The sequence below is a fragment of the Ambystoma mexicanum genome, chromosome 3q, assembly GCF_040938575.1.
Source record: "Ambystoma mexicanum isolate Mex_15411 chromosome 3q, UKY_AmexF1_1, whole genome shotgun sequence".
Classification (NCBI taxonomy): domain Eukaryota; kingdom Metazoa; phylum Chordata; class Amphibia; order Caudata; family Ambystomatidae; genus Ambystoma; species Ambystoma mexicanum.
The window spans coordinates 753355162-753368354 of record NC_090926.1 but is presented as its reverse complement, the minus strand read 5'-3'; the positions used below and the strand labels follow the sequence as shown (position 1 = coordinate 753368354).

At 45.0% G+C, this 13193-nt stretch overlaps 1 protein-coding gene across 7 annotated transcripts in view; it reads right to left on the bottom strand.

The window, feature by feature from the left end:
- The window catches only part of FBF1 (Fas binding factor 1), a 1089678-nt gene that overhangs the window by 149940 nt on the left and 926545 nt on the right, over positions 1-13193 (bottom strand). For all 7 annotated transcript variants that reach the window (XM_069654733.1, XM_069654729.1, XM_069654732.1 and 4 more), the window contains 2 exons: positions 7895-8017; positions 4888-5073 (listed from right to left, as the gene is read on the bottom strand). In XM_069654733.1, the coding sequence (XP_069510834.1) occupies positions 4888-5073; positions 7895-8017 (309 nt within the window). The remainder of the gene's footprint in view (positions 1-4887; positions 5074-7894; positions 8018-13193) is intronic.

Genomic DNA, 13193 nt, shown 5'->3' with positions numbered 1-13193 from the left:
ATTAGTTTGTCTATAAAGGTTGAATCAAGATAGATACCTAGGGTATTGGTATCGGTAGAGACCTTAATGGTGTTGCCATCGATGTTAAAGGATTTGAAGATAGGGTCTAATCTGCTAAATTGGTGATGGCAGTCCAGGATGAGAAGCTCTGTTTTGTCGTTCAAACATAACTCATTTTGTGCCATCCAAGCCTGAATGACCTGATAAACATCATTTAACCCCTTAAGTGCCAAGGACGAGATATCTCGTCCTTGACATTACCTCCGTAGTGCCAAGGACGAGATAGCTCGTCCTTTTTGGCACCTTGTTTTGTGTGATCCCTGCAAAAAAATGTTTTTAAAAAAAGGGCGATTTGGGTGGGAGTAGGGGGGGGGGGGGGACTAGCCACCAGGGATTTATTTTATGGAAAAGGGGGGTGGCCCTCTTCCCCGAACCCCAAGGGGAAATGGGGGCAGCCCTTGTAGCCCTCCCTGGGGGCAGATATCTGCTCCTAGGAAAGGGTATCTAACCCCGGGGAGGGCTGCAGGACAGCCCCCCCTTATCTGCTCCCAGGGAAGGCTACATGAGATGCGCCGCCCCTCCAATTGGGTGGGGGTGGAGAGGGTCACCCCCATTACAATAGAAAATTACCTGGCGGTTTAGGGTGCCCCTCATCCTAGGGCAGGACAAAGGCTGATATGTTTGGGATATTTCTTCTCTGTGAAAGATAGTGAGCTAAAGACTCTGGGTAAGGCTCTTGTAACCAGGACTCATGTCTGGGAGAGAGTCTCCCAGGACCCCCCTTATCGGCGGAAACGGTAGGGGCAGTTTGCCGGTATCCGCACCGGAATTACCAGCGGGATACTGGCAAACTTCTAATGAGTCCCATAGTCTGTAAATAGTGACATCTTTAGGGATATGGCACTAAGTGTGTAGAATAGGAGACTGACACACAGGTGGCATATTTTTGGTTATAGAACACCCTACCTGGCCCGATTACTAAGAGGTGTTTCCCTGCCTCAACCAAATAGTAAGGACTCTGCCAGGATGTCCGTCAGAAACGACTAGCCCACCGTTGTGTGTTGAAAACCTATTTCCTTCGCTTACACTCTAAATTAAACTAAGTAAAGCGGGTGATCTTCTTGGTCCAGAAGAATGGCTCCCTTCTTCTGGATGATAGACCAAAGTTCACTTTCGGGTGATGAAAAAAGGAAAGGTTCTCCAAAAGGGTCAGAACCAAAAGTCTCAAAAGGTTTCTTAGCTTGGCACTTCACCAATGCACAAGGAAAACAAAAGTCTTGTATCTGCACAGTTATATGGGGCGGTATTTCCCTCTCCCCCCAACCTTCTGCAGGTATCTCAATACTTTTCGCACTGCCAGGAAGAACGACGTCTTTTTCCTGGTGTCTACTTTGCAGTTCACAATGCCAAGGAAATGACTCCCTTCGCTTGGCTTCTCACACAGTATCCACAAACACCAGGATGGGACGATTCCCCTTCCCTGACCTTTCTCCGACTCTTCGCTAGGCCAAGAGTATGACTCCCTTCTCTTGGCCCCTTTCACACTGTTCATCAACACCAGGGGGATCAACTCCCTTCCCCTGGCCTTTCTCAGGCTTTTCACAATGCCACGAGTTGTTGACCTGCTTTCATGTTACGTGTTTGGCTTGTCACAATGCCAAGAGAATGACTCCCATCTCTTGGCTTCCCTCACAATGTTCACAATGTTCATCAACTCCCTTCCCTTGGCCTTTCTCAATGTGTCAAGCCCGACTCACAGACTTGTGTTGTGCAGACCTGGCAAGTTACTGCCGCGAGGAAGATGCAACTTGGAGGAAGTCTCTTTCCTTTTCCGGGCTTCCCTTATACCCGGTTCACTATCCTGCCAGGTATAGGTCTTTTGCCCCTTCTTCCTTCTTCTCTTTGGGTCCCAGACCCACTTAGTAGTCTCCCAAAAGATTCTTCCTTTCTCTTTCGGGGTCCCAGACCCCCTAAATATTTCTCCATTAATTCTTAAACAGTTTCACCTATGAGTGCGGGTCCCAGACTCACCTTTCTTGCTTAGTTTTGCTAGATAGACATGGTTCATTCTCCTGCAAAGTACTATTGTAGAGGTAGTGTAACAGAGTTCCTTTCTCTTTGTCAGGGTCCCAGACCCTATAGTCCCAGCTTCTCCCTCTCCCCTCTGAGCTTTCCATCACCTTCTCTGGGCCCCAGCACCTTCCTGGCAACATGCGTACATTTTCTCATGGTCCATGATGATTTCGGGTCTTCCTTGGTGCCTGTGATCACCTGCGGGTCTGACCTGACCCTCGTGGTCTTTCTTTGGTCTGTGGCGGCTCAGTAGCAATATTTCTCCTGCGGGTAGCGCAGCTCTTCCTTCCTGTGCTTCCCGGCCTCCAAGAATACTGTGAGCTTCACCTTCCTGGCTTGCCGAGCTGTCCTCCTGCTCTGGACCGGCTCTGGTTCTTCTTGCTCCCGCCTCAGTGTTCGATTCTACGTTCTTCCTGTGCCGTGCTGCTCTCACAGTTCACCCAGGGAGGGCTCGATGCTATTGTGAGTTATCCCTCAGATTTTATACTTGTACAATGTCCATATAGACAAGGATGCTTACTGTGGTTCGGCGGGGCGATCCCCATGGGTCTGCACATCTTCTTCGTCTGATCCCTTATTGGGTTTTTTGGCTGTTCTTCATCCCAGTTTTCCAATAAACCTCCGTCAAGTGGTCCCTACTCTTCCTTGTCTCAGTGGTTCTCATAAAGGCTGGACTGTGAACTTTAAACAGGTACATGAATGTGTAGGGAGACTAATGTCATCACACATCACAAAACACATCACTGCCACTAATCCTTAGCTTCCCACCACCCTCTCCCTGAGGACACTATCATGTAATTAAGAAACAGTATATCCTATATACTGTTTCTTAATTACAGAGCTATATACAGAGCTATATTCTTTCTGTATGTAAATACTGCAGCCTATGTATATGTAACCACACAAGCTCTACATCCTCAGTGCATGTACCTTTACCGCAGTCCTATTGTTCATATTGTATATATCCTGTAATCTTGCAAAAATTGTTCATTTTGCTATATGTAAATTCTGTAACCTGTGTATATGTAACCATGTAAGCCTTGCAGTTCCTTGTCGTTGCGCCCTTTTACTTACGAGTCTGGTGCGCTTAACAAATGAATAAACAAACAAACAAACAAACATAATGTACTGTGCCCAGAGAATGAGAATGACTGAGGTTGGGATGTATTTTGAATACACTGCCTTTTCCCCGAAGAGTCGTCCCTTGTCAGGGGGATCCCACCCCATGAGATCCTCCCGCTGAATACCACCCCCAGGGGGATTATCGGATAGCTGCCTAACCTTCCTGGCCTAATGGGTGGTATCTGTGTCCGTTATGGCTACCGTGCCCCCCCCTTTCTCCACCCGGGGTTTCACGGGGGTCTTCTCGATGGGCTGAAAAGATGATTCCCTCCGGGGCGGCAGGGAAACTCTAGGCCCGGAAGTTGTATCCACTGGGGTAGCCTCCACAGGCTTCGCCAGGGCCGCCACAACTCCTTCGATCAAGGCCTTAGCCGGGTGAATCAGGGCCTTCGCAACCTTGGGCACGCCTGAGGCCTTCACCATGGGGGGAGGGTCGCTGCCTCGCTCCCCCTCGGCTGTCGCCGTCAGGATCGATCAGGGCATCGCCCGAAGCTTACCCTGGTTCTCCGACTTCCTCTTCACCAAGCTAGAGCGTTGGTTCATGGTTGATGGCGTCAGTGACATCGCGTCCTGCCTGGTAGCCAAGGAGCCCGAACCATCGGTGCTCCTGGTGCCCGCGGACTCACGGTGCCTTGCCTTTTGTTGGGCCCCCATCACCGGAGCGCCCTCAAAAGTCTTAGACGACTGCTCAGAATTCTTCTCTCCTGCTGCTGGGCTTTTCCCCTCCAGCCAGTTGGTGAGTCGAACACGACGACCCTTCATTGTCCGTTCGGACATATTCTTAAAAAACACACAGTCCTTCTCCACATGCGATTTGTCGTTGTGAAGGCAGTAGAGGCACCGAGAGTGCTCATCTTCCTTGAAGACATTCTGCGATCCGCATCCAGTGCAGCTCCTGAACAGCTTGGATCCAGGCGTTGTGTTTCCTTTGTCCTGGGCCATGTCCACGCGGGGTAGGCCTCAAAGATCTTCCGGAATCCTCCAAGAAGTGAAACTCAACGAAAATTCACCCTTGAGGGGCGTAGAAAAATTCCGAAACGGGTCCCCGTTGATCGGAAGTAGGATCGGTGGAGCTTGAGGCTCGATTGACCCAAAAAATAAGCATAAACTCTTAGAAAAAAACGCAACACGCAGTAAAAGCTTCAGAGTTATAGCACGAGGAATCCCAACACTTGAACGTGTGGTAAACATCTGAAGATGGCTGCCAGAGGAGGGGCTTAGGTAGAGGGCAGTCATTGGCTGGGGGCAGTATGACCCAGAGACCAGTGATTGGTTATTAGTAGAAAGACAGTTCAGAAACGAAACTGAAACTGAATTTTTCTTTACCGAGGATTCCCAGCCTGACGACGGGGGAATATTCATGAACATGTGAATCCATCCCAGACCCCATGCTGGAGAAGATCAAACACTGTGTAATTTTTAAACCAAACATGTTTTAATTGATTGAGAATTGTAAATAAATTCAAAGGGTTAAAAGGATAACCAAACACACATACACTATAATGGGGGACATGGTGTTAACATGGACAGAAAGATAACACATTTTGTTCTTCTCCCCCCCCTGAGCCTCATATAATATATATATTACACAGCATGAGCAGGGCCTTCACGTATCATATGGGCAGAGCGGAGGACGATCCCCATCAATGTTGACAAAGTTTCATAATGGCACAGAGGCCCGTCTGCACGTACCTTGGCGATACTCATGATGGCACCTTCCCGCTGTGAGTCGATGTGCAGGACTCTGCTGACATCCCTCTCTGCTCGCTCCTGAATGAGCTTCTGTTGTGTGTGGAAATCGGTCCACTCAGCTGCAAGTTTACGACGCTCCTCAGTGCATCTGTGCATAACTGACTGCTGCTCCTCCAACAGGGAACTCTGCAGGGGCAAGGAAAGTTATCCAGAAGCAAAAACAGACCAAAGACAGGAGAAGAGGAATGATGGGAAAGAAAGAAGGAATGAAAGAGGAAGGCAGCAGAAGATGAAGGAAGTGGAGAAAGAGCACATTTAGTAAGAATCAGAGAGATGATAAGGGAAATATACAAACACCAGAAAAGAGATGAAGACAGAAACAGCAAGTGGAGGGGGGCTGTCAATTATGGATTTCTGGGCACTTAGGACATCCCTGAAGAGAGCCTTGCTATCCAGTGAGAGCTCAGGAGAAAGTCCTGATACCCAGTGATGACCCGAGAAGGAGCTCTACAAACCTGATCATTCTATTTCATCATCCCCTTCGAATGTTGTTTTGTAAGTACATTTTGAGTTTTTAACCATGTCTATGAATCGAGCAGTGAGACTTTCAATGTATTAAATCAATTAATTTAATGACTTTTTTTTTGTTAACAGTATTTAAATGCACTTCAAGTCTACAAAAATGTATTTTGTCAGAAATGGAACTGTGTAAATATAAAAACTCAGGAGTAAAAAATACATTCATTGCATTGACCTATCATAATAATGATTGAGGCATTTACTATTCTACAATAATTTGTAATAAATTGTGAAAACTAGACTTTAGATAATTTTGTTCGCTCATCTTTTCCTATAGAGTGTAAAAGTTCCCTGGTCTTTGAGTGTGGAGTATGGGATATTCACAACTACATTCAATAGCTCAGCTAACCTGTGCCAACCCAGTGGATGCCCAGGATGGAGCCCTGTAAATAGCCGAGGAAGGACGTCGGTCAACATTTAAGGGGGGAGGAAATAAGAGAGGTTGAGAGATAGAGATAGAGATAAGAAAGAGAGAGAGAGAGAGAGAGAGAGAAGAAAGAGAGAGAAGAAAGAGAGAGAAGATAGAGAGAGAAGATAGAGAGAGAAGATAGAGAGAGAAGATAGAGAGAGAAGATAGAGAAAGAGAGAGAGAGAGGCCGCTGAGACCAAGACGGAGGACGGCAGCAGGCTAACCAGGAGGGGAACCGTGACAGGCCAGAATCAGGAGACTGACAAGAAAGCATGATTATTAGGACTTTTATTCTTTTCAAAATCGAATGACTAATCTTTCCCTAAACCAGTAGATCTAAGCCCTACAGTATAACAGAAACAAGTAAAAAAGGTGCTTGTCAGGATGTCGAAACATAAACAGAGTCCTCAATTCGGAATTATTCTCTAACCTAATTACCTTTCCTATTTCTGGAAAGAAAATAACGAGACAACAAAGACTTACTTTTGGGAACTACCCACTGAAAGGGATGGCTGTTGGGTTCTGACCACCAACCCTATAGCTCCTTCGCAGAGGTCCACGCCTGGGCTTACAGTTTCAGTCATACAGTTGGTGTCATGCTGGAGTGCTGTCCCAGAATTCTATACCAGGCCTTTTTGGTGTCTCTTCCCAATCTAGGTTTCTCTCAGTCTTTCTCCCTTTGGGGACACTCTTGTCTTTCTTGCTCCCCTCTCTTGGGTCTTCTCAGTTTCATCTCCTCTCCAGAGGGACTTTGGCACCTTCTCACTTCACACTCTCTTTACGCCTTTCCCCACTCTGGACTTTCCTCTTTCTCAATTCCCACTCCTGGTGTCTCTCTCTTGATCTTCCCCACTCTGGGTCTTGTCTCTTGCTCAGTCTCCACTCTGGGGTTTCTTCATCCTCTACCCACTCTGAGGCTTCACCCTTTTGTACTCCACACTCTGGGGTTTCTTCCTTCTCTACACACTCCGGGACATGAGCTCTGTCTCACTTTGCCACCCGCTTCCCGTTCCACAGGGGTCACTGTGTACCGGATTATGTTGCGCAGTGGGCTCATAAGGGCTGTGGAGTCTGCTCGACCATCCTCTCACCACAGAGTCGCTTACGTGACTCGTCAATTGCACTAGTCTGAGATTCTTTTTTACCGCTCACTCAGTCTGGGCATGTGGCTTCTAGTTAGTGCACCGTCACAGCCGTACAAGGTACTTTGTCCTCATTCTCGCCGTCGCTCAGGGGTGCTCCAGCCGCTCGTCCACTGTGCCTTGCTACACTCACCCAGTATGCACCGCTGGCCGGGACACCAAGACTGAAGTTCCCTCTTCTACTGGCCACACTCCATGTGTGCGTTCCGGCATGGTTAAACTCAGCAGGACCTGCTGGGGACTTTCTCCTAGTTGGTTTCTTCTTTGACGCTCCCCTAGGGGGTTGGTTTACTCGTCTCTTCATTGTTTTCCATGGAGATTGGGCATAGGTAGGGTCAGAAGCAAAGCCAGCCATTATTAAAGGGGTTATAGGGTTATCTTAAAACCTAGCCCCTACATATCACTTAAAGGTGTTCGTGTCTGGGGGAAGGGATGGTGACTAGTACCCTCTCTGGGGATTTCCTGTGCCCTAAGAGGGAGTCACCACTAGAGGGAGCCTGCTTACCATGTCCCCTAAAGGGTGTTAAGCATAGCAGGCTCACCTCACTCATCACAAAGGGTGTGGCTCCCCCTTGGGAGAGGCGACGATCTACCTGGATTCGCCACACAACCCAAGGGGCGTGTCATGTCAGCTCCATGACAAGACAGAGATAGTACTGTGATCAGAACCTTAAGACAGCCCAGAATGAAGCCATTTGAAATCCCAGAATGGAACCCCACTGGTCTGTAATGGTCAGCTTGTAACAGTCGATCTTCCCCGACATGTGACTGACCCACAACTAGCCCTTACAGCCTTTTCAAGAGCACCTGTTTATTAAGAAATGTCCTTTTTTACCTATAGATCCCAAACTAACTGAGAACTACTTTGACCCCTCACCTTTGCCTTTTCCAGCTCCTCTCGCTCCATGCTCAGCTGCTGGGTCATGACCCGCCTCTGCTCCTCCAGTGAGCGCTGCACTGACTCTACCTTGGACTGTTCTGCATTAACTCGCCAGCGTTCCTGTAGCAGGGAACAAAATAAATGGTCAACACTGCAAGAAAATAACAAATGGTGGTTATATTTAAGAACAATTTCTGTACTTTCAAACACTACACATGTTTTAATCTTAAAATCTTTATTATGCTTTGCCAATGTCCTGTGCCCAGTAGAATGAAGTGTCAGGACAGCAGATGTAAAGCTCAGAAAAACGGTCTGACCCAGAAAAGACTCCCATCAATTCTTTGATGCCAGGAAACAGAATGTTATCTCACCAGCAGTGTGGTAGAAAGCACATGATAAGTCTATGCATTCCGAGATTCCTCAGACGCGGGTAACTGAAGGCACTAATAACATGTTTCCCAAACTAGACCTTCTCCAGATGTTGATAACTGGAAGCACTGATGAGATGTTTCCTTATTTGAATTGTTCCAGACATTTGTTACTTGAGGTGAGGGTATTGATGAGATGTTGCTCTAAATATAGGTTCCCCTCACTTGGGTAGCTAGAAGCACTGATGAAAAAGATTTTGGGCCTCTATGAGTTGGGCGGTGAGGCTCAAAGCAGCGGTAATACGGCAGTAACAAAGTTACCACTGCATTACACCGAAGTACCGCACCACCCAACTATAGTTTTGTCCGTGGGATGGAGGAAAAACCTCCAGCAAAATGCTGGAGGTAATTCTGCTACCTTACCGCCAAAGAAAGATTATTTTGGCAGAATTACCGCTGGTGGTAATTCTGCCGAAATCGCCATGGAGTCCTATGTGAGTTGGGACTCACACTGCCATACTGCCACTTGTAACCCAGTAGTTATTCAGCCAGTCCAAGTGGTGTTAACGGTAAATCCAGTTGGGGGTATCACGGCAGGTTAATCGCCGAGATACCACCAAACCTGTAATGAGGCCCTTTATCCTTTTGTAGAAATTCCATCTCCTTCAGTTGGAACCCCAGCATACCTGCTGACTGATTTTGCAAGCCTGATCTATTTTTAGTATGCAATGTCTTTTTACACCTGACTCACTAACTTAAATGATTTCGTTTTGGGGCACTGGTTAGTTCCTAAGGCCAGCATTGCGTTGGACCCTGCTTCTCCATTGATTTCTTTTATGTAGCACTACTACCTTCCTTAATCATATGTTCCCCCTTTCATTTTATCTTAAGATATCAGATCAGAAATTGGTTTATTTTGTATTATAAATCCACAAACCATTGCAATCAATCACATATCAATTAAGCAGAAAATAAAAATAAGTAGTAAAAAAAGAATAAATCAATACAGTGCAAACATAACATTGGTGTGATAACCTAATGAAAAATACAGCAAGCATCCTTCACAGAAGCACCAACTGTTCAAATACACGCTATATAATAAAAGTAAGACTTGAAAAAACATCCTATGTAATAAAATTAAGTCTCAATAAAAAACAAAGCCACTTAAAAACAGTTGAAACCTACAAAAACACGCCTAAGCTAGACCTATGTTTAATGAAACCCAAATGAACATCGTAAGTTATATAATGCTGCTGACAGTTGACCACGGTTCCTTGTTGAGATGCTTGAAGATTAGATTCCAAGCCCAAAATAAAAGTTGCCACTCTGCAAGTCACATATGGTACACATGTTGATTTGCATATGACGATGGCTTCAGCCACTGGGCGCTGTGAAGGATTCCAATCGGGCGTCACACACCGGACCAGGACCTTCGCTCTCAGCCTTAGATGTAGCGTGCTATTAGAATGCTTTTTCTTTATTTTCTATGAATTCAATTTGAGATGGCACACAACCCGTCTCACACCCCCTTTTACAAATACCCTGGGTCACAATGGACCATGAACCAGGCCGGTTGGTTGGAATGCATTATTTATTTCAAAATTCAAAGAAATCACACAAATTTTAATATTGGGCAGCAATCACCAATGGGGTGATAATTACAATGAAAACTACTGAAATGCACTTGGTTAACCTTCTACAAGAACATATCCAAAGCACACATGAAAAGGAACACTTTTTCTATTAGGATAGATAGCACCCGAGTTAAGGTTTCCCCTTGCAATGTTCCCTCAACCCACAATTAATCGTATTCTGAGTGGATAGAAAGAAGCAGCAGGTAGTCAGGGATATGAGGCAGCAAACAGAATCCCTCACAAAATAAGAGGCAAAAACGGATTTTAAACCCTTTGCAATGGCCTAAAATGTCACTCGGATTTTAACAAATAATTAATTATATCTGTGGTTATATAATGATATACATATGTTTTATCACAGTATCAGGGATGTTATATCACTAGCAACTATAAGGCAAGGTATCACACAAAAGGCATACAGTTCAAAAGCAATGTGAAAGTGAGAACCCAGTGCAATCGAAATCACACGTGGAAGAGTTGCATTTACACTTGTTTCAGTTTTAAATGTCAAAACGTTTTTTTTTTTAAACAGGTGAAATATACAAAATCAGAATGCGGTTTTTGGGCAGGGTGATAGATGCACATCACAGGGACAATATGAATGTCAAAGAGTGACTATAGCTGAAGAACTGGATGAGATTTGCAAGATACAAGGAGGTTCGATTTTGGTAAAATGAAGCAATTAAGAAGAACAAATCGGTTTGGAAAGAAAGGTAAAGTTTGACTTAAACTAGATTATTAAGACTATATTGTTAAAGAAAGACACTGTACAATCCCAGGTTAATTTGCAACTTAACCCTTTCACCCTGCGTTCAGATCTATGTGGGAATTAATTAAAATTATTCCAAATATTGCTAAGGAGTTACAAGATGAGGTGAATGAAAGAAGTGCGCTAACACTATAAAAACAAGGACAGGGTGCACAGAGAATTCTAACAGTTTGACAAGTTACCAGGTTATCGATAGGATTACTTAGAGAGCAGAACAAAGAAAGTATCAAGATGGGGTAGGCTATGGATTGCTATGGGAGGGGAAATACTCACAATCCTCTCTTGGATTTGGGATTAGGAACAGCCAACCGGGTTCTGGACTCCAAGGCTCGGGTCACCAGATAGCGGCCTCTCCTGGCAAAATACAGCTGGACAAATGTCTGGTCATGGCACAGCGATGCCTCAGCTGGAAGGAGCGGGTAAGCAGGGCAAGCAGGCGGCACTAGAGAATCCCAAAGCGGGCTCAGCCACCTTTCCCCTTTCTCCCTGAAGTTAGTGGGATTTTGTTATGGGGTTTTAGTGGGATTTCTGGATCAAGGCCTTGCTGGATAGAATCAGCTATGCTTTGGCCTTGCTGGGATAGGATCAGCTATGTTTTTGGCCTTGCAGCAGAGTCTGGAATCTTGCAACGGTGGATTTGGAATGTCAGGATACGCAGGCGTTGGAAATTCAGGACAGAGTCTGTCGAGTTTTGTCAGCCTATAAAACACAGTGATATCATAGAATTATTGGTGGGCAGAACTGAGCTAGGCCTACCCCCAAGACCAGGATAGGACAACCAATGTTGGTTCCCTCCTCTAGGAGGTGACTCAATTTATGGAGTTAGACTTTATGACGTGCAAAGCCTTCCTACAGACCTTTTTGCCAAAAGTCAGTCTTAACATAATTTACACATATGTACAATTGTGGCACTTTAACAAATCACATGGGCAGAGAACATATTTTACGCAGAGCTTGCCAGTCCAACTCTCCAGTTTGTAAAACTTTGTTTCGTCCCCTTAACAATTTTTCATCGTTTTCAGTGAGAAATACTCAGCCTAAAATTCTATAACTTTATACATGTGTATTGATTATTATTAGGCATATCAGTATTGAATTTCAAAGTGGCATCATGTACCCTTTCCTTAGACTATGCAATTTTCTGCCATTTCTGTTCCCAATATGGCAGTGAAGGCTACAACGTCTTAAATTAAAAACCACAAAATTACATTTACACTGTTAACTTTTTATGTTCTTGTGAAGTCCTGTTGCAAAGATAAAAGTTTTAAAAGTTTCTTAATCAAAATAGTCTTTTGAAACAAATGGGGCTGGCCTTTGTCCTTCACTTGGCCCATTTTCTTTCTCAGCTACCACCAACTGTCATTTCAGCCCAGGGTGGTCATGGGGGTTTCCCAGTTTGAATGTTTATTGCCACTTCCCCCACCTCACATGTCAGCGTCCCAGATTCTATTGTCTCAGCCTGGAGCACAGACAAAGGTCTGATTAGCATGTGATATGCAGCCTTCTGGTCTTATTCAAAGTTTTCAAATCTAGCAATTATCACTTATGTGTTCCAGAAGTTTATGGTGGCTCCTTTTGGGGGAAGGCCTGTTTAGCCAGCAGAAAGCCATGTTTTGGAGCTTGCAAAATCCAGCCAGTGCATTTTAATTCCTTTATTTTCTTTTATTTTGCTCTGAATCAAAAACAAGCCTGTTGGGTAAAACATCCCATATATGTTCCCCAGCAAAAAACCCTTTACATTGCTAGGCAGGGACAAGTTTTTATTCAACATTGTAATTTTTAAAACAGGCATTTTCTTTTGGTTTGAAAAAGCCTGTTTTGACACATGGTGAAAGCTGCTAGGATTTCTCTTAAATTAGTTTTGTTCTCTTCCATCTGGCTTCCAAATATTGTTTTGCAGCCCTATTCAGTTTCTTTTATCCAGCAGTTTGTTCAAGCCACAGGTTCACTGAAATTGACATATGCCCATAGAGCTAGGATTTCTTTAAAGCCTTGATTTTTGACATTTTTTAACCCAAAAGTTAAGTGTTTTCTCGCACGGCTGAAAGTGAAGTTTCTTTTATTTCAGCCCAGGTTTGGCTTGACATAGCCTGTCATTCAGGGATAATGCTCCCTTTTGCTGAAGCAAATGTGGATATGGATGGGCATGGCAGGGCCTTATTGATAAAAGCAATGTGATGTGGAATAGAACCAAATAGCATCAGGGCAGCATCCTTTTTGTGTAAAATATTCCCTTTTCAATGGGAACTTTTTTAGCAAGCAGCAGAGTAGCGCTGTTTTTTTTCAATTCGCTTCTTTTGGTGCACACAAGAACACACCCTGGCACCTTTCTCAGAGTGCTCCCTGTTCCAACTCACCCAATAGGTGTTTGCAAGATGGTGCAGCCATCCTTTTGTTGCTGCCAAACGCAGTATTGATGCAATGGTGCTTCAAGGAGGCAGCAAAGCCATTTTGCTGTTGACTACAGAAGCGCAGGGATTGGAATTCTGCTGAGTGGGTCAATGTAGCCCACAGCACACTGCATG